General features: G+C 28.6%; 1 protein-coding gene across 4 annotated transcripts in view; it reads right to left on the bottom strand.

Moving 5' to 3' along the window:
- sdt (MAGUK p55 family member stardust) overlaps nt 1-23,766 on the bottom strand; it is a 57,510-nt gene that overhangs the window by 19,033 nt on the left and 14,711 nt on the right. For 3 of the 4 annotated variants that reach the window (XM_015516930.2, XM_015516933.2, XM_089225410.1), the window contains 3 exons: nt 16,662-16,816; nt 11,995-12,245; nt 374-623 (listed from right to left, as the gene is read on the bottom strand). In XM_015516930.2, coding sequence (XP_015372416.1) covers nt 374-623; nt 11,995-12,245; nt 16,662-16,816 — 656 coding nt within the window. Of the gene's footprint in view, nt 1-373; nt 624-6,245; nt 6,473-11,994; nt 12,246-16,661; nt 16,817-23,766 lie in introns of those variants that run through there. The other variant, XM_015516934.2, reaches the window with a different exon arrangement.

Below are 23,766 nucleotides of genomic sequence, written 5' to 3'. Positions count from 1 at the left end.
AAAAAGGTTCGTCACCCCTGTCCTATACACTAAAACCAGTAAGTTATAAGAGAAGGAAACATGAAGAGATTAAAAACATTTTCAATAAATTAATCATTTAAGTGTCTGAAAGCTAAAAGCTAAAAGACTAGAGTGAACAGATCACATATTATGGCAAATAAAGCATAACATTTAAATCAAAAAACCACAGCGAAAAAAGTCTAAGAGGTAGACGCTGGGAGTCTACCTCCAGCGTTGGTTTAATAGATTAAAAAAGATCTGGGAAGCTTAGAAATTGAAGATACTCATGATCGGGAAAGTTGGAGAAATCTAGTGTTGGAAGTGGCTAAAAGCCTAAATGGTTGGTCAGACAATAATAAATAAATATGCTAACCTGTTGTGTACCGGGTGTGCGGTTCGCCCTGGACGGAGGTGGGTACCTCGGTGGTGTCTTGTTGCGGGCGATAAACGAATCCGGAACGTCGACGGCCCTCTCGCGATGTGGCCCGTTGTCCAACGCGCTCATCATAATCATCATGTCGTCCAGCGTCTCGCCTGTCACGTCGTCGACAGCTCGCTTTTTTTCCAGCGTACCGACTTCGCTACCCACACGAACCAACCCCCCGCCACTTCTACGACGAGACCTGCGAACCAAAAACGCACAATTTAGAAGAATAATATTAATTATATATTATATTATTATAATATTTACTAGACAATGGTGGGCTAAACGGTAAAATGAGAAAAATTAGCTTGAGTTCAGTTCGCTAAGTTATAACAATATACGATTTTTATTCCTCCTCACTAGATTTGATTGTTAAGAAAATCACACGTTTGTGTCAACTAAATAATTGTAACATCAAAAAGAGATCGGATATAGGAATCACCACATATGAGAATATTTTATTTGTTTATTTATATTTAAAGTCATTGAATATATATTGTGAATTAACAAAATATATATCAATTAGTTTAAACTATAAAGTTAATTATGGGTCACTTGTATAGTTATGTATAACAATATATTCAGATATTTTTACAGATTTATTGTTTTTCCGAGTAGGTAACTGAAAAAAGCTCAAATGTTTCAAAAGATTCTTTAAACAGTTAAGCTATTAGGTTAATTAGGAAATTTGCTAAATAAGTAGTTAACTGGTAAGTTAAGAAGTTAAAAAAAATACATTTTTAATTATAAATTCATACTTTGATATATGTATAACACAGTTGAAATTTTCCTACTTGACCTACTGCATTCATTCCCTAACCAAAATGCGATGTTTTAAATGATATTAAGTGACATTATAGTTTATACATATGTATTGTAGCATAATTTTTTTTTTATTTGTTCTCCTCCATAGTAGGTGCATTTATTGGCATGTACCTACTGTGATGAAGCGATAGCTAGGGGCATTTTCCCACTACGAAACGATTTTGTACCTATATTTATTGACTTTACGTTAACGTATACATATATTATTATATAATATGCATAATTTTTTCAATTCAAATATTATTATATTCTGATGATCAGGTAAAGCTATTAATTGGCAATTTATAATAATTATTTAAGTACCTGCATACGCTCACGCTGCATGATGTATACCTACCTAATAATAAAATTTGAAAGCATTTTATTAGTGTCCGTTTAGTTAGAAATAATGAGTAAAAACAAACACATTTTTTGGATTTTTATTTTCTCTTGCTTATATTCATTGTGCCCTGCAAAAATTGTACTCAGGTACGCCACAACGTAGGAACGTATGAAATATGTCAACATGGTAAAAACGATAGATGCAGTCTAACGTCAATATGCAAAACTAAATATTATAGGAACTTAATGAGAAAATGTTGGAATTTGAACGAATCCGATAAAAACGAAATTCATCGTCGAGAAAATAATAAAACCCTAATAAATTATGATTACGAGGTCGGAGATAATTCGCAGTCTGCCGACAACTGCCACACAGCTAAGTGCTTACCGGTAGGGGCCTCGAACGTTAGCGGTTGCAGACTATAAAAATATTATTTTCTCTCATTAGTAAGGATAATTCAATAAAATATTATTATAGCTTGTGAAATTTTTGGTTTTTCTATCATTCACCGCCTTAAATTTATTTTACTTTACATGAAATAATCACTGTTTTAATGAATTTTCTTTTAAAAATTGTTAATATTAAATATTAGCTTCTTATTACAATATTCCACGTTTACAGTTATAGAACGTTAGATGATATCACAGCAGTTGATCATGTGCAAGAGGTGTGTGCATAAAAATGCAACCTTCACAAACATCAACTTTTTCAAAATGCGACGAATAGGTACATGATGCGGAATATTTTCGTACGTTCTAATATTATATTATTAAACTTAATAGTTAATAGGTACTTAATAGTATTACAAGAAGTCGCATTTATAATGAGTGAAATGAAACATTATTATAACCTAATTATTGTACTGCGGTGTATACACAGTTACTAACGGAAACGTTTTATTATAATATTATAAGACTTTAGACTACCCATTTATATAATGCGAGAATATTGTGAGAAAAACAGAAATTAAGCAAATAGTCTCGGGATAAAATGGTATACGGTAAAACTTATTCTTTAAGATACATTAAAATATTAAAGTATAATGTATAATTTACAACATATTTGGACATAATAATATTTTGATGTGTTACTGCTGTAATAATATACGCATTATTAACAGACCTGTCCATCTCTGCGGAAGAGTCGTTGGCAATTTTGGTTGCCTACACATCCGCTGTTCTGGGCGCATGACAAACCAATTATTGTTTTAGACAAGGTAATCGTGAACAAAAAAAAAAATACATTTTTCCTTGAACTCGGTAAAAAAATAATTGGGCGTGTCGGTAAATTTGAAAAATAATAATAAACAACGACAGTTTATATACGGACACAACAAGCGCAACATGACCAGTGCAACTATACAACCGACCGACTACATTATAATATTTAGCTACGAAATTTTGAGATTTTATCGTTTTAGTTACGCTAATGCATGTGCCTGTATGCGACGAAAGTATAATAGAATAATAATAACATCAACAACAACGATAAATGTTCAATGGTTTAGCAACGAAGCAAAAAGGCGCTATAATATGTCGCTTAAATCCATCCTGCAGAAACCATACATGGAATCGAACGAAAAATATCAATCAATCACTGTATAATATAAGCCAATAGAAGAATAAATAAACCACATCGCGACCATTCAAAACACCGTTCGATATAATTAATAATTGTTAATAATCAAAACATATAATAGGTACCTAATAAAAAGTGTGTTACATAAAAAATTGTATAAAACTGTAATAAAGTAATGTATAATAATATTTCAAACATTATTGATATAGATTTAAACGCATCAGACATATTTTGAACATAAATACGCAGTACGAGTTCACGATTTTATTACTAAACCTGTATGAAATCTACTAAACTTCAGGAAAGTAGCAAAATATTCAAAACGTTGGAAAGCTCATGTTTCAGAATTTTATAACAATAATTATTAAAAAAATATTTCTATAAATAAGTTAAATAATTTCTCGTTGCTAAAAAATAATAATAATAACAACAATTACAACTATACCTATAGTCACATTAATGTAGCATTAATAAAATACGCATAAGCTGCATTGGAAACAAATCCATACTGTAAAGTGATTAAGAATTGCTTAGTACGGATAATATTAAACCATTAGGTTATAGGTAGAACATTCGTTGAATTTTTACATGATTTTAGTTTATTGTGTTCACTGCAGATACAGAATAGTATGAACTTTTGTTCCTAAGGAGCATTAGGGAGCCAAATTTGACCAGAACAATAAATTAACACAAATCAGGGGTAACGGTTGTTTATGGATATTTAATCTGATTACATACATACCTAAATTTGCTACTATCGTTTCAGACACTTTACTGCGGTATTTTTTTTAGTGATGATTATGGAGAACACGATTTGCACAGAAATGCATGCAGTTTCTCAATAATTTAACATGCGTATAACCATACTGCATACAAAACATTCGATGTGTACTAAATATCTAACTATAAAAATATTACACAATAAAATTAAGATATTGCTTGCCGGTGTATTTCAACTTAATATTAATTACACGTCTTGAAATCTGACATTGAAATGAATTTTAAATTTACATGTAAATATGAACAAATGTATAATATATTTATTATATTTTTAATATCTAATTTTCAGCGGTAGTCTCGCCCTTTGCGAATAAGTATATATAATGATACGTAATATATTAAACCCATCAGTGGTGTATTACCTAGGGTCCAAGTGTTGCTCAAGCTACACCTTAAATATCGGTGGGTGGGTGGGTATTGCTAGAAGGACAATATTATTATTTTATTTATTTATATATATTTTTTTCAAAACCGATGCACAACTAGTGCAAAAATGTAATTTACTAAATTAAATTAGTACCTACATTAAATAATAAGAATACAATTTAGCGACATTTTATCGGTAGGTACTAGGTATAACAAAAGTATATGGGGTAGGTCACCTAAAATTATTTGAGCAACACCAATTTTTTTTTTGATACTCGCCTCTGAAACCAATTGTTACGTGACCATACCATTATGGTTTATGGCTACTTAAAACCAGACTTCTTACCCAAACATATAGAAACTAAAAGTCATAATTAAGAAGTCCAACAGCCTCGAGTATTACTTAGTGCAATCGGGATCATGCTTACGGGACTTCACTCATCAGCCTTTAACTTTAACGAAAATAATAATAAGTATTATCAATAACTACAACAATACGCATGTATGACTAGTGATAAATTAGATTACTTTCGTAATAGTTATTAAACTCGATAACCTTATAGGTACAATAGTTACGCAATAAACTTGTTAAGCATAGGTACATAAGATTAAGAATCAAATGACAAATTATCATATACTCGATACATACATTTTAGGGTGAATATTTGATACTATTTAATATACGTAATTTGTTTTAGTAGGTATCCAATGTTATTATGATAACTTTACTAACAATCTTGAGATACCTATAAACTCGTATCACGATTTTATGAATCAATGAAATCACTACTTGTTAATATTTATTTGTTTTTTGCGAATAATAAACCGATTTTTAAAAAATTCAAAAATTATATCGCCACACCAAAACGTCAAATGTGTTGCTTTAAATATACATTTTCCGGTACTTTGACCCCTTCTTTGTAATTTGCAAGACAATATATGACCGATTTTTGTTGTTGAAGAAGCGAAACAAATTACAGTTTCTACATGCAAAAATGTTCTTTTGTCTGTTTGCGCGTATGATTAGATTATATATAGCTATACGGCTACATGTATACGCACTGAGGAGGCTTATAAAAAGACAGCGAACACGTTAGACTGCGTTAACGGTCTGTACTCTTATGCGATGCTGTGCCATCAAAAAATAATCGTCAAAAACGTATCAGTAATATATATTAAATAATAATAATACACCTAATACATAACAATAAAATACCGTATTTCCAATAAATTATTTATATAGAGATATTTTTTAAAACGTTATATCATATTCGAACAAAAATGGAATAGGAACCTCTACACATATGCACCTATCTAGTTTCATAATAATATCTATTAAAGTACAGAATTATTTTGTAAAAATTTAACTGCCTACCACAATAATGACGATAATAATAATATTATAGATGTATTAAAACAAACGTTCATGGTTTTATGTCGTATTTGTGAATCGGTTAGTAATGAACATGTTGTTAGACTAATACCGTTCAAAATGTTCTAGCATTCTCAGCATTGTTTACAATTGTTTAGCTAATACAGAAAATATAGGTGTTGGTAGCAGTTAGTGTAGTATTCGCTAAAGATGTATCGTGTATACCTTTTATAAAATATAGGTATCGCTTTTAAAATACCGACAGCATGACGATACAGTCGAAAACGTTTTCAATAATAATTTCACAGTTTATTAATGTCTGCAAGTACAACTCCGCACGTCTGTAAAATTATAATTGTTATGATCATACGCGAGTAAGAGATTTCCCTAGCTCACCAAACCACCGAAGACGAAACGATACACTGTAGCTGCAAGTAGGTATATTTAAATATTTTGTCACGGTAAGCTATGACCTAGCCGGCGTTTACGGGGTAATAATAATAATAATAATAATAATAATAATAATGTACGAGTTAATTATTATTGTTTATATTATATTGAATTAATAAATCACTCACCACGTGTGCCAATAGTACGGTAATAGTTTCATTGCGAACGAATTATAACTTTTATCTTATTAAAATATTATGCTCCAGTGGGAATCCAACAGGTGGGTGCCGTGCGGCGGAGACGTCGATGAGCGAAACTCGCGAACAGCACTCACTTTTACGACTGGAGACGCGCGAGCCAACCGCAATAACGAGCATAACGCAGACCGTACGCAAACGACGCGGATACCGAACTGGCGCGCGGCGCGTCAATTGTTCGTAGGTAATAATAATAATAATATATAATATGTACGCCGGGAACGGGCACCACACCGGGTAAGAGAACCGGACCGATAACAGTGGGATAGTGGAGGGGTGGCCGGGGATCGGTGCGTCCATTATATTATTACCATTATTCTTACAATATTCTTATATATTATTATTATTATTATTATTATTATACCTGTACGGCGCATTTTCTTCCACCGAACTGCGACGCCGGGGGATAGCGTCGTCGCAGTCCGTCCGTCCCGCGTTCGTTTGTTTGTGTTTGTGTGTGCGAGTGTGCGTGTGCGCGTGTGTGCGTGTGTGTGTCCGTGGATATGTGTGTGGGTGCGTGCGTGCGCGCTCGCCCGCGTTTCAATGTATACCGTATACACCACCCCACGACACACAATGGGACTTGGTTGGCTTAGGGGTGGGGTCGAGGTACCTGTACAGCCGGCTGTACCTGCTGCAGCGGCGGCGGCACACACGACGCAGGTACCTGCCTGCCGTGGAATTCCGTGGAATTCCTGACCCTTGGTAGTTGGTTGTGACAAGTCACACACGGAATATATTGTATGTGTTGGTGTATGGTGTACCAATAACGGCTATAATATACCTGAATCGGGTACTACGCGTCTGAATAAAATACTACATTTTATTATTATTGCTGCTGCTGTAATTGTTGTTGTGTGCACACGAGTGTAGGAGCTGCCGCGCTACCCTGCCACAACGCTTTAGTAATGGCAATGGTTACAAAATAAATCGTCTGCTTTGAAGTGAGACGCATCGCTTTTTCTCCCTTGCGTTGTTATTCATTAAATATATAGGTGTATACTATACGTAGTATAAATACGACGATAATATATACCTTCCCTTTCGTATGACGATTTATACCTTCCCTTTTCAGACCTGGGTTGTATACTCGTATACTGTATAGTTGGTAACAATATTATCAAACTCGAAACATTAGCCACACAGTACATTCAATACGTTTACATGTCACCGTTAAAACTACGGTATTATCTATAATATGATTCCGACTTTTTTGTTTATTTATTGGCGGTAACTTTAATTGATATACACGAAACGCGATCCTGACCCGCCTCTATTTATTATTAATTTATAATATAGTTAATATTAGTTGTATTTCCTATAAACTTATTATGTATATTTTATGTATAGATACTTACGATACCGCACTACCGTAGAGTTATGTGAATAGGCTAGTGGACAATCATGGTAAAAAAAAATAGTTAAAAATAAGTCTAAATATTTTGAAAATCTTATTACGGTTAGAAAATAATGGTAAAAACTTTCTAGACAGATAAAAACCTAGAATAAAGATTCATAATGAACCATTTATTTAAAACATTCGTTAGGTACACAAATATTTTCTTAGTACATTTTTAATTATTTAAGTATCACCGTTGAAAATATATATCAGTAATTTAGTAATTTAGTAATTTAGTAATTCAATGATATTACCATATGTAACAAAAGAATTGCGGAAAAAAAATCCCCAGCATATTTCATACATATTATATAAGATATAATAGAAATAAAATAAATATTGTATATTATTTTAAAAATTGGTATTTTATAAAAAAATTGCCTTTTACCATATATTAATATATATGTTAAAACTTAAAAAAATGCATGCATGTAGTGTATATATGATTATATTACCTATTCAGCCACGAACTTATAATAATAATAAAATATAAATTAAAATGTTATGCGATTATAATATTATAATATTATTTATCTACGTCGATTATAGGATGCGTGCTATCTACTTTCTACTATCTTGTTCCAGAACTGAAACGAAAAACAACGAATTGGTCAGTTGGAATTACATTTTGATCGCGTTTATTTAGAGTATATACTGTTGAAAATGCCGAAAGTTTAACCATCGTGGCAAACATTTTATACACAATACACATCATATAATATAATACACGTAGGTATAGGTACATTTAGTAATATTGTTTGGGACAATAAATGTATTTCACTGTGATAGTATTTAATTTATAGTTTGTTTAGAAAAAACTACCTAACGAATTGCAATTCAGTATAGTAAGTTCATAACGTAGTGATAAAAAATTTAAATACCTATACACTCAATGATCATTTTTATACCTCACAAATTACTCATACAAAATAATTTTATATTATTTAATTGCGTTGCGCACCTTTGTTCTTTAACCATTTTAAACTAAATATATAATAAATAATAAACCCACTTGGCTTAAAATGAATCCCTCCAGTAAAAATATCGTAATATTTTTTACGATATTATATGTGTTCACTAAAATTGTCTTAAATTTAGGTATTCACTAAACCCTTATATATATACACTATACAGCCATATATTATTATTTTATCAATCTAAATATTTATTTTTAGCAACTTACTACGATCATTAATATGTATATTTTATACGCAATAAATTTGTTATATACCTACCTACTTGGCTACTTATATCTAACGACTTGGAGAGACATAATAACACAATATTATAAGTTAGTTTGACAATTCGAGTATGTAGTCGTTTATAGTTATCCATGTATACAAACACAAACTCATACGTAAAATAATAATAATAATATATGTATATGATATGGTTCTGGTTTTATAATTATTAACTGGTTATGTCACGTGTGTGTGTGTGAGTATTTCTGTTGACAAATTGTTGTGTGACAATAGAAAGAATAAGGAAAGAGGTGAGTTTATTATAATAATTTTCCTCTCTGTTTACTATTATCAAATAAAAATGTCATAAAAAAAAATCTGTCACTACATGAAATATATAGGTACTTGCAGAAGAACAGATCACTGTCCAGTTTTTGCACTTTAGAAATCTGTCAAAATATGAAAACCGAAATATAATACGGTGGCGGTTGATATTCACAAAAAAAAAAACGATTAACTCTTATAATCTCTGTCACAAATAAACCGTCCAGTACATAAAAGGTATAGCAACGGTTTTAAAGTAATAATAATGCGAATAATTTATATGTAATTTTCAGTTTTAATATAGTGTATTATACAACACCATTCCATATTGAAATTTGAAACCGAGCGAAGGACGCAATAAAAAAAAAAGTAAATTTTGTACTACCGATTTTGAATCGTATCTATTTTTCTATTATTCGAATAGAATTTATTGCTTATAAAATAACTTGCAATGCGTACCTACGATTTTATTTTAATTAGCTACAAAACACTATAATCTTATATTATATGATGTCGACGCGTAGGATATAGATTGTAGGTACTACTAGGTTGGAATATACTAAAATCAAAACGTAGCAGGTTAAAAAAACTCCCTTTGTATTGTGCACGTTACCGTGGTGAATTAAAGACAGGTGGACCGTAAAAAAAATGTAAAAAAACAGCCCCCTTCGAAATCCCATCGTTTTGGAAGGGGAAAACCTTAAAACGTTCATGGTCTCGCATAACTCTTCATTATAATCATTGTCTACATTGCCGGTTAATAGTCGTCTTTTAAACTTTAGTGGGCGGAATCATGCTCTACAGTATACAAGAACTGTATAAGTATAATAATTTATGCGTGTGTGATAGTAATATTGTGTGCACAGTAATGAAGATACAATAAAATACGATATCTGCCTCCTGTGACAAATAAAACTCATTAATTGTAAAATTTTTTAAACCAATATTATTATTATTATTTATTCGTCAATTATAACAATCATTATTTGTCAAAATTAAAATAATTTAGCATTTCCTATACGAAAATAACTATAGGAAGACTATAATAGTAAAATCTTACGTTTTCTTTTTTTTTAAACAAACCACAGAGATTCAGCTGGAAAACGAAGAATTATTCTTATACAATTACCATTTAAATACATTTTTGACGTAATTTTTATTCATTTCATAAAACCCCACGGCATGCTACTTAGTAATAAATGACATTGCAACAACCCTATTATAGTAGGATGCAATAAAAATATTATCGAGTAGGTAGTATTTTATTTTTATATGAATACCGTGCTCAAATTGCGTTTAAAAAAATTATAAGTGGTTTTTTCTTCGTGAGATTGTCACGTTTTGTATTTTTTTTTTTTTTTAACGTTTATATAATGATGTATTTGAAATTAATATATACTACGTTTGTAATTTTTATTTTAAAAGTACTGACGACAAAATTAGTATCGATAGCTGTTTCAGATGATTTACACAATAAAATCAACTGTGAGACGAAAAACTGTGTAAAATAATGATAAAAATGAAATACATACATTTTACCTTCACTGGAATCCAGTGTTTTTTTTTTTTTTTTTTATCAAAGCCAGACAAACTGTTAAATTATAGATATAATTTTATTTATGAACGCAAACAGTGTTTGTAAAATAACCGATTCATAATAATTCAATAATAATACATCTTATTATCGTTTAATATATACCTACGAGTCCTACATCGTTAGCTCAATCTTGGAATTTAATACTTTTTTTAAACATAGCTGTGGAAATGAATGCAGTAATACGGTATAGTGTATTAGAATATAGTTTTAGATATATGATCTCAAAACAATTATTATATGTATATATATTTTATTATATATATATATTATAAATTATAATATATTTGGTATGATTGTTATAAAATTCCGATTACTATACGTCTATAGTTCTATACCTATTACACGAATTTAGAAATCAATTACTTATTATGCCCATCACTACAAACACACTTCAACTCACAATTATTAAAAATACTAACCAGCATAATAATATAAAACTTTCTATAGTATTATTAATGAATGTCGTATGTCATGGAAAACGATAAATAATATCTAAATTTTAAGTAAATGTTTTTTTTTTCATATTATATTTTAGAACTGGGCAGTTTGAACATAATATTAAGGATTTAAAGAAAAGGCAAACGATCAACTGTCTAAATTGGGTGAAAAAATATGAAGGGAATATCATTGGGACCCAACTTCATAAACATTTTCAAACTTATTACAATTGAGTATTATATTGTATAAAGGTGTATTCAAAATAAAATAATATTAAGTTAAATTCAACTATTAATAATTTACTGTTAAAATTAGCGTACGTCTGTATAAGTATAAAAAAAAAAACTTAACCGATAAATACAAAGTCGTTAACACAACACGTTGTTAATTGAAAAATTAAAATAAATATTTAAATGCATGTTAAAAACGTAAGTAACAATCACGCTTTAAATATAAATTATATAATAATTCAATTTATTAATTAAATAAATATATAATATCCGTATTTACGAATGAAAATTATTTTTCCCCATAAAATAGGTACATGCCGTTTATGATATTCACAATTTTACAATCGGCTTTGATATTTAGCATACAATTAAAAAAAATATATAATAATACCTACGCCCTATTCATAGATGGACATATATTATTCTTTAAAAACATAATATTATTTTTTTTTTTCGATCAATTAGATTAAAAATCGTTATCATTATTTTATAAGGTATCACAGCAGCTCACCTGTTTTGAGTTTCGTTGGTCTCGTCGACAGCTTTCAGTCTATTATTGCTATCGGGGACATCTTTGCAGATAAGAACCTCGGTAAGACCATTATTGAATGGTGAACTAGGTCTCCTAGATAATTTGGGATCGGATTGTTCGGTTAATTTATTTCCGTTGTCCGGTGGACATGAAGAACCGACACGACCACTGTGTACCTTGTTGTCTAAAAAGTCGTTGAGTTCGGCTGTTGGGTGCAATTGACGCATCAACTAAATACAAATAAAAACAAATTGTAAAAATTATTTTACAAAAAAAAATAAATAAATTGCCTGGCATTAAAACGATGTTGGTATATGTTAACAACTATTCTAAAAATGAACCCGCCTAAATATAAGTGTTTTAATTTAATAAGCCATAACGACAAAATACATGTGTTATTGCTTTTAACAAATTTATAAGCTTATAACTAATGGTTCATACATAGTTTTTTATGTTATACATTTTAAACATTAAATTTTACTATTTATTTTGTAGGTACTTGCATGGTTAGAAATGTTAGAATCTAATGATGAGCATTGAATATTGTTGAAAATTAGGAACGAAATTCTCACTTAATTGCGCATAACATAAATAGTGCCAACTAATCTGAATTATCTACTAATGAGTAATGTGTATTCAATATACGCAGTATAAAACTATGTACGGTGATTAAACACATATTAAAAACGTTTTAAGGACAAGTCGTAGAATACTGTATACCAAACATAAGGTTTTCATATAGGTAGTCAAAGGAAACGTTTCGGCGCCATACAGTTGAACCTTTTTACAGGTCTGTAATAGAAACGTGTCTAATTAACTGGTTCATAAATCTTGACGACATAAAATGGCCCAAATTTGTTTTTCATGTGGACCGCACGTCGCACAGTGTGGTATCAGATTTCAAATTGAAGTTTTTGACCAGCGCTCGTATTTCACAGTCAGAAATTATTTCACATTAAAATACACCACTCAAATGGTCAAATATTACACGTTGAAATTGTACAGATTAACTAATTCTAGAAATTTAGTTTTATATTCCTACATACTATATTTAATATGATAGACATGCTTTAAAATGGACTGTGAAATTAAAACTGCATATTATTGTCCATTTGATTTTTACAATATTATAGTATTAATCTACCTCGTAATATTAGGCACTTTTTCAAATAAATTATCAACTATTTTAATATTTTAATATAGTTTCATTTAGTTGATAATTTTGACAACAAAAGTATCTTTCAAGTATGTACAAAGTCCTTTTGGCTTTTTATTCCATTTATGATAAGTAATTAAAAAAAAATAAGCAATTAATTTAAAAAAAATATTAGGTAAATAATTTAATATGTTGGTTCTTAAAATTTATATATGTTATTAAAATTAAATAAAAAAGATAAATTATTAATTAATCTTATGGGGAAATACACATAATTGTAAAATTTAGTAGTATTGTCTCCACTAACTTATCCAGAAATATCAGGAAAATAAAAATTGTGTGTTTTAACTATCACATTATAAGCTATGTAAAAGTTATATATTTTTAACATAAAGGGGCATTGTGGACATGGATGTTAGTTAAAACCCCAACCAAAACACTCCGTCAACTCCGTGTAAAAAAAGGCTAAGTAAAAAAATAAATAAATATAAATGCTATAAAATATGTGATATAAGGTGGAATCTAAGTAAATGGCCAAATGTGTAAAATGAGTAATTGATTCAAATTTAATAAAAATTGGTTATTTATATTAATATATGAAATGAACTTTTTTAACTATAAAATTGATCCAAATTTAGTTTATTTGACCGGAAGATTTAGTCTAAAAATGTATAGCCAAGTACTAACTTGATTTAATAAATAATGCAGACCCTGTGAAAATAAATAAATTTTTTTTCGGCCAAGTAAACTAAATTTGGATAAATTTTAGTTAAAATAATTCATATTATAAATTAATACGAATAACCAATTTTCATTAAATTTGAATTAATTACTTGTATATACATTTTACACATTAGACCATTTACATAAATTTCACCTTGTATCACACATTTCATAGCATTTATATTTATTATTTTTACTAAGCTTTTTTTTACACGGAGTTGACAGAGTGTTTTTGTTAGAATATCATAAGTTTTTATAAATTATCATATTTAATAACATATTGTATTAAATACGTCTGTCGTAATTGTTTACCCCGTGCCCCCCTAGGTTTAAAGGCTAGATAATTTTAGATTTTGATGTAAGTAAAAAATCTTAAGGTTTTACAATGATGTTCATTTTTTTACTACTTCCTGTACCGTGTTAATACTGCACGGTTTAATAGTAGTACTATTACTACTTTTAACCACGTACTTAGACTGAGTAGAATCCTGATATTTTTTTTCCACATAGCTCGCGCCTTTTGGATTTTAGTTACCATTTTTAATGTAGACAAAACACGACAAGCTCGAACGCCGAACCCGAGACGAAAATACGGAATGCATCGATTACCGATAGTGAACCATGTCCATGTGTTAGTGTGATGTATGTGTCTAGTGGAGGAGGTAAGCATTAATAGTGGGACGAGGTACGCCGTCGTCACAAGAATCCCCATCACCCATCCCCGACAACTTGACGCGTTTAATACGGCAGCCGGCGGCGAAAGTAATATAAAATGATGACTAAAATATCCACAGTTTTTTGCTCATGACTACAAAAATATTCTACCGATTCCAATCGAATGCATCAAATTAGACTGGAAATTATAAAAGCACATAGCCTATGGTTGTCTCGATCGATTGATACCTCATTCTAGGTAACGATTTGATTCATTTATTAGACCTACAGCCTTTAATAAAGAATACCAAAATATTAAAACGTATTAAATGGGAATGTTTAGGTTTCTGTATATGTACACGATCGAGAGCTTCGTCTTCTTTTTTTTCTTACTAAGTTCTAACACCTGGTTATTATTTAAGTTTTGTTGATATTTAGATATAAATTATATTTTTAATAATATTTTACAAACAATTTGACAAATAATCAATTTTTTCCCATGAAAAAGCTATGCATAATTCAATTTAAAATAATAATTATGATATTTATTACTTGCCTTGACATAATATATCATAATAATTATAAAAATAATAGTTTATACAACATAATGAATTTCTACTACATAGTACAGAATTCAAGAACCTTTTCGTAGAAAAGGTCGATTCCTTTTAAAAATTTACTAATCCATGATGTTCAGAGAACCGCACAGGTTGTTTGGTCCAAGAACCCTATTTTTTGTAGTCATGCATTCTCTACCCCTGGTATAGACGTATAGTACTACAAAACTTTTATTTGTGTATATGTAATTGCATATGCGACAAGGCGTCAAACATTCAACTAAAATATAAGTCAACGACTGGTAAAGATGCAATTCTAAAATAATATTTTAGTCATAAGTTAACATTCACATAGTTCATACAATATTATGTAATCAAAAACAAATTAAATTTTATGTAAAAAGTAAAAACTATTTTTATTTTTATTAAAAATAAAAATTAATTAATATACAATCTGTATTAGAAATATAAATATGAAAATAATTATATAAACTTAATTTTGAGACATTGATCAGGGTAATTGTCGAGTGATATGATCTGTTGGATGAGTGTCGCTAAGCAAACTAGACTGCAGTGGTTTTAATCAAAAAGATCATGACACCAAAGTAAACTACCTTAAACACTAAATTTACTTCACAATATCCTTACAACTTAATTTGTATATTATAATAATACAAATCTGTAAAGCCTAACAATGAAACAATTAAGCAGAAATGAATACTCTCTTTATCACTTAATTTTATTTTTTATCAATATGCTATAATAAATTATTATTACCTATTACCAGTAAAATATTTGACTTTTACTTACAATAGTTTATTGAATTAATTAGAACCCGTACTGTATAATTGTATTTAGAACGTATACTATTATAAACGTAGTATTTTACTATAAGTCTATAAATGTATACAATTAACAATATGCACAATTTATAACAATTTAAGCATAATATGAATCGTATAATAATTAATAGTTAATTATAGATGTTGAAAAAAGTTTGTGAATAATAAACATTTAAAAACAATATACATACAATACAAATAGATATTGAAATCTCAACATCACAACCATAAACTACAAAATATCTTACATTGCTGTACATTATTATTGCACCTGACAGAGCTAGTTTTATTTTACGGAAAAATAGTAAGCGCATCTACCTAAACAAATTTAATAATTTGTATTCATATTTAAACACTGGTGACTGGTAAGTTTATTTATTTTTCTGTCAATTTAAATAGAATATATTAAAGTTAAATTATAATATTTTCAAAATTCCTGACTCATCATAAAACATGGTAAAACATTTTACACGATAAAAGTAGAGTTACTCATAATAATTATTATGCAGAAATTCATCTGAATTGAACGAAAAAAATTATACAAATTTTTAAATTATGCAGTTATATAGTATTACAAGGTATACGGTATACTTTTAAATCAATACCTACACTTGGAAGATAATTGAATCAATTTTATTTTGACTTTATAAAATAAATAATTATTAATTAATTATTAGTTACTATGATGTATTATGTTAAAATAAAAAAACATACCTGATGAGCCAATTTAGTAATGTCAACTGGTGTGATACGTTTGCTAGCCGCCAGCCGTTCCAACCGTTCTTTGGCTTCATCTTCAATTCCGATGAAGAAGGCATCATGAACTTGACCTAGATCAGAACCTGCCGAGTCTATGCTGGTGGTAACGACTAAATGATAACAAACAAACAAAAATGATAACATTTATATTTGACGAGCTCAGTAAGTTGTATATCCATTTAATTAAACTTGTTATTTTTAATTTAATGCTGATTGCCAAAACCCGTACTTTTGTGACTTTACAATTAAACCGGTTTCCGCTATCATGGAGAAGTAATTGATACCGGCCATCGTCCCGGAGAAACTTAGGTTTCCTTATGACCTACTCTCTAACACGTACTATTTCTTTAGAATAATTGTTACTAATAAACTAAAATTATTGTATTTGTGGTTTTTTTTTTTTTTTTTTTTTTAGAGGTAAATTATCGTGATGGGAATTCCGGGATGGTTTCCCTTTCAGTGATTTAGCTTAATACTTAATAAATCAAAATAATGTATTCACCATAATATTATTTAAATAAAATTCCATCACCCATTTCAAAAACCCTAAATTCACCACTGCTAAATTACAAGACAATAATTAAAATTTATAAATATTAGTTGAATGTCTATCTCGAATAATAATTAATTTCTATTCAAACTTACTGAATTAAATAGAAATGATAGGAGTTCAATTTCAGACTACATGTATGTACAATTTTCGTTCAACACAGTATACAAAAAAAATTGTTGATACGTATTAGGTACCTACTTTTTACTTCATGTGTAGATATGGATTTAAATTTACATTTATTTTAAACAGCCAAATAGCCAAAATATTGTGTGAATATAATTTAATTGAGAAAAATATATATAAATTTTAGTAGATGCTAAAAATATAACTGAAATTTTTAAGAACCTACTACCTACTGTTAAATACATATGAAATAGACCTGTAAAAATACTTCCGTCGTTTTTCAATGGTAACGATATTACACAATATTTAGGTGTGTCTTAATTTTACAATGGTCAACCGTCATACTAAATTGCAATGAACGAATAATAATACATTTTAAAATATCCTGAAATATACAAAAAAAAATACTCTCAAGGACGTGATAAACTTATTGTTTGTTAATTACAGAAATGTATGATTAAATAATCCATTTATTCATCATTGTTTTGTTCCAAAATACAAGTACTAATTTATGACAACAATACAGCGTCAGATCGTCTAAATTAAGGCCAAACCTAATAATAATATATTTTAATCCCGAAATATTAAACAATCACCCTCAATCCATAGCAAACATCATCACAGAAGCCAATCTTCAAATCATTTAGTTAACAATAAGATTTAGTATAAAATATATGTAATTCATTATTTCCTCTCTGTAAGCCCAATACCCTATGTTGCTTAGGGTATATGTAAATAACTTAAATATTTAGATTTTAAATATAAATAAATAAAAAAAAAAGTTAAATAAAATATAATTTAATAATTTATTAATAAAAAAAGAAAAATGTATACTAATTACGAGTTACGAACATATATAATATCACATATTATTATTTTTAATATTTTTTCTCATACTTGATCGTTTACAAAAATTATGTTCAGATAGCAAGAAGTAGGTAACTATTCAATATCTACACATTTAAATTTGAATAGCAATGTGTGGTTTTGTTTTACGATTTACCATTATATTGAAAAACATAATTACATTTGAAAATTGTGTTTATGTTCTTGTTCAATAATAATACCATATAGTTTTAACATTTAAAAAGCCAAAAATTTTTGGGCATTTTTGATTTATCTAAATCAAAGCGCTTAGATTTGAAACAGAATTTTATTAAAATTAGAATCTACGTAGAGTGTAGACTAATAAAATAGCTTAAACAATGGAATTATAAAACAGATATATAGAAATGTGCAAGTACAAGTAATGAAGTTTTTTTAAACCCTATGGTTAACAACTTAACTTACAATCATTATAATTAAAATAATGATGGTAAAAAGATTCTGTGTAGCATTGTATTTAACAAACGTAAAGAAATCTGCCCAACGCTTATAATATAATTATCTATACGTAATGATTTTGTATACTTTACTTTAGCTAAGTCATGTACCCAAACTACTGCGCTATTTCGTTCACTTTCAAATAATAAATAAATGTTAATGGAATAAAAATTAAAGTTAAGCCATTTAATGATGAAACTTTTAATTTTTAATTGCAATTATGTAGTATACAACATAGTATTAGTACTATTTAATATAGTAACAACAGTATTAGTATACACATAGTGTATTATTTTAGGTAATCATTAATTTTGAAGGATATAAAAATATTAAATAAGTATAAAACATTTTTGTTATCATACATAATATCACATAGTTACTGACATGCATAATAAAATGTGTGCACATAAAAAATAAAATATGGCATGTTGTGCAGATTATAACATTTTTAATTGCAATTTAAAAAACATAAAAGAGTCCATTACGTATAAATGCATAATAATAGTAAATTTTAGTACCTACAACGACTACAAACCACCTACGCAGTATAGAAATGTACCTAATTGTGTGTTTTAGTTTTCAAATTCTAATGTCGAGTTGCATAAAAATTGTTTAACATTTAATATTTAAGTGAATCAATAGTGAGATACTGGCCCTTTAAATATGATTTTGTGGCCTACGATTGTTCATTACATTTTATTGAAGCATTAGATTAATCAATTTTTTATAAAATATTATATTTATTGCAGGCACCACTTGAATAATTTTTTAAAACATAAACCTATTAAATAAAAACTGCTTTACTTATATTATAATCTATGCTCACATTCGTTTACGACTAAGCACGAAATAACGGATATTATTTATTACATAATAATATCTATTATTGCAATGGTCTTATTATATTTAACTACAACAGATAATAAGTTTATCTTTCAAATAATCAGAATTTTTAAAGTAAAACATTTTAAATATAATTTATTTCAATCAAGTTCCAAAAGCACAGAAAATATGAATCAGTTTCAGACTTTCAGTTGATAAATGACAATTTCTTTAGATTTTTACCATTTTTTACCATATTATATTACATAAATATTGATCAGCTGGTATGTACCTATACGGTATACTGCAATATGTGTGAATATTTAATAGGCATAAGATCTAAGTTGTGTGAGTTTGTATAAGCAGGTAAAAAATCATTGAACAAAAAAGACAATTCAAGCGTAATTATTACAATAAATCAAATCAATAAAATATTATATGCTTACAATACAGTTTACTGCTTAGTGTATAATGTTATTATTATGATCATTATACTTTGTTATGTATATCTAAACCAGTCTCTTAAAATAGCCTTGAAATGGAAAATTAAATGTATTGAAAGCCATGTAGGTGTAATTTCTAAAGCTTATTATAGGTCAATAGTAATTTTTCGACGCGCAGTAGGTGTATTGTCATAATACATAATATAACATAAATCGATATCTAGCCCGAGAACAATGAAATTCAGTTGACATAATTTTTTCAACTAAAACTAAAAAAAATATATATTAAATAACTTAAAAATATTCCAATAAAAGTGAGTTACAAGTGTATAGTGTGTATATAACAGTGAATAACAATGGATCTTTGAGATTTAAGAATAAAAGTCATACAATATTGAATATTTATAATAAAATTGTTATTAAATTAAGGATCATCAACTATTGTACATTTATCGTACGAAATTGAAAAGTAAAACCAAACAACCTAAATTTTTCTTTTAATAACCTTAATTTTGGTAATCCAAGTCCAATATTTAAAGGAGACTTATTATATTATTACGTAAATACTAAATAAATGTATTTTTCTTTGTTAATTTTACTCACTATAAAAATGTTGTACATCATGTCCTTTCTTAGTTACATATTTCTTGTATAGGTAACATTGCCTTACTTGCATTTAATGTTTGCTATTTATTGTAACACTACATTTAACATATTTTGTTTTGTTGTTTTCATAAGCAGATAATCTAGGGTGTCGGATTTGAAGGGGCTTAACTTCAGATATTAAATGTAGGAAATTGGATCAGAAAAAAAATCATATATATTTTAAAGGTGAAAAATTGTACATACCTATTAATATAATTAATTGAATACATTTTTTGACGTTAAAATATATTACACACAGGTACGCTGTAAAGTGGAATTTATAAAATAAATTCTATATTGTTATTGATTTAACAACTATAACTCAACATTTAAGAATATAAATAACTGTTATTCTTGGGTATCAAAGTAAAAAAACTATGCCAAAGGTACCTGGTAATCAATAATACTACAGAAAATATTATCAACACACTGTTAGAAATTAGGTTTGAAAACAATTGTGATATTGAAGAAAATCTATATAATGCTGGTATAATTTATTATTCTTATAACACTTAAAAAAAAAAAGCACTATTATTGTGTATACCAAAATCTAATACCTAACTAATAAGAAAAAACTTGTGATTATTAAATTTAAAACATAAAATAAATCAAAAGATCGACAATAACGATAAGTATAGATTTTTTGTACCTAAAATAAAAACCACACGTGTGACTTTGAAACAAGATCTCTACGATTTAAAAAAAAAATGAATACACCATGATCTATTGTATACGACGTGTACCATGGTCGTTTAAGTTTTTCACGGGTATCTATAGGTACATTTCAAAACGATTAAGTTATACACTACTATATTTCACACTCATTTAAGCACACTGCGAATTACAATCTTACAGAATATTTCACTCGTTATGTTACACATTCACAATCATCTCAATCTCTCACATCGACCACGAGAATATTAAATGTTCGACGACCGGAACACGTTTGTTTAAAATTTTTAATTGACGTCTGCGGAAACTGTGTAAATAGAGGTTTTTTTTATCGTTGATAGTACGTTAAAACCCAATGAATGTTTTTATTAAGGTTTTTGATTTATAATTTAACAATAATTATACATACATATTATTAGGTATGCGTATTAAAAAGTGCCAAATTATTTTTACACGCCGAGCCAAATCTGATTTTATAAACATTGTTTCTGTCAATAATATTGTGGTGTGTTAAGAAAAATATAATCTATACCAATAGCATTCATAAATCATACATAGCATATATAACAAATAAGAGTTCGTTACATCCAAGTTATGAGCATTTAATAATAATATAAGCATTAATTGGTAGGTGTATTATATTATATAGGTTAGAGTGGGATCCCTGTAAAATTGAAAAGAGTGTATATCCCTATAAATCATTTATTCAAAACAATATAAATACCTTATAAAATTAATAAAATTATTATTTTTTCTTTGTAGTTTGATTGTATTCAAAAAATGTATGAACGTCAAAACGAATTGGTTGTTAATGTAACCTAACTATATAAAAGTAAAAATAGATTAAATTCACTATTTTACGTTTAGTAAATATATACCTAGGCTAAATGCGTACCTATATTGAAGTGTTGAAATGATAATTAGAATTATCTATAGGAAAGCAAACCTAATGAAGCTATACAGTCAGTATTGACTTAGATGTAAATAGTCAATATTAGTCATGTAGAACTATTTAAAGCAATTACTTCATGTATGTAACTGGTGGATGGATGTATTTTAGTAGCTAAGACCTCAAGTCCTCAACACAAATATCATGATAAAGATTAAGATATATTACCGAGTTTAGAGTTAGCTCTCTGGCCCCTCTGCGACTAGCTTTGGTATAATAAAGAGGGCTAAATACACTTAAAATATAGAATTTACTTTAAAGACTTGAAAAGTTCGGAATGGCCCCTGTGTATAATTATTGGACGACCATTAGGTATCCCAAAGTTGTGCAGTATATCAGAATCAGATGCATTGGTATAATATATCAAGATACTTTTCCATAAATATGGATGGCTGGCCTTTTAATATAAAAACATGCTACCCTAAATTTTTCTTCAACAAGGAATAACTATATGAATCATTAATATATTTTTGTCAATAATAGTAAACAAAAAATTGGTCAGAAAAATGTATTTAGCTCAAGAACATATTAATGTTAATAAATGGAAATACAATTTAATTTATTAATCATAAGATTGCTGAGGCTGAAGTAGTGTCACTGGGCACCCTCTTCACTCACGTCATCAAGCCTTGTTAAAAAAAACCATCAAAATTACTTATTGTACATATATTTACAGATTGTATATTTTCTTTTTTAATAAAAAAAAAAAAAAGATTGCTGAGGTGTATGTATCCGTTTATAATCGTAAGCCGTCTATATATTACTACTTGACTTTTGTATGATTTTTTAATTGTATAATAATAAATTGTGTTACAACTTACAAAGTAAGTTTGAATAAACATATAGGTAGGACATAGGAATATGAAGCTATTTATAATTGTATGTATATTATTATCCTATAAATCAGTATAAATTATAATTTTAAAAACATTTACGAAAAACGTTTTTAAATTTTCTTGTTTATATATAATATGCGGGAATAAAAAATATTGAACAACTAGTACTAGTTAATATACTATCTTAATCTGTGATCTAGTAACTTATATCTCTTATGAATTCTTGAAGTATCAAGTGTCTCACGCATCTTGATACCTACTAAAACAATAGTAGTAGTACCTACCTAACTCGTATCGTATTGTATATACCAAGATACTCTTTATAGTCCACGAAATATTTTGTCCAACCCAGCTGGTACTTGCCTGACTGCCTACGTACTGCGTAGCCTATACCAACAGGAAATAACAACGAGGAAATATAATAACACAGCTATCCGACAATCGTACCTATATAATTTTGTAATATATTGCTCGTACAGATATAATATAGTCTTAGTTGGATGATGCGTCTTGCGTATCGTAGTTGCGGCTCGACCAGAGGAAGACGACGCGGCACGATGGACCGAAAAACGCGCTTTGCTCGATGTCAAGGGCAACCGGTCGCGCGCATACATAATAATATAATATGGCAACATCGCATTACGTGAGCTCTGCCGCCGTGCAGGACTCTAACAATAATAATATTATATTATAT

The sequence above is a fragment of the Diuraphis noxia genome, unplaced genomic scaffold, assembly GCF_037042655.1.
Source record: "Diuraphis noxia isolate RWA-SAM2 unplaced genomic scaffold, SU_Dnox_SAM2 contig0004, whole genome shotgun sequence".
NCBI classification, from domain to species: Eukaryota; Metazoa; Arthropoda; class Insecta; order Hemiptera; family Aphididae; genus Diuraphis; species Diuraphis noxia.
This window is presented reverse-complemented; position numbering and strand designations above follow the sequence as displayed.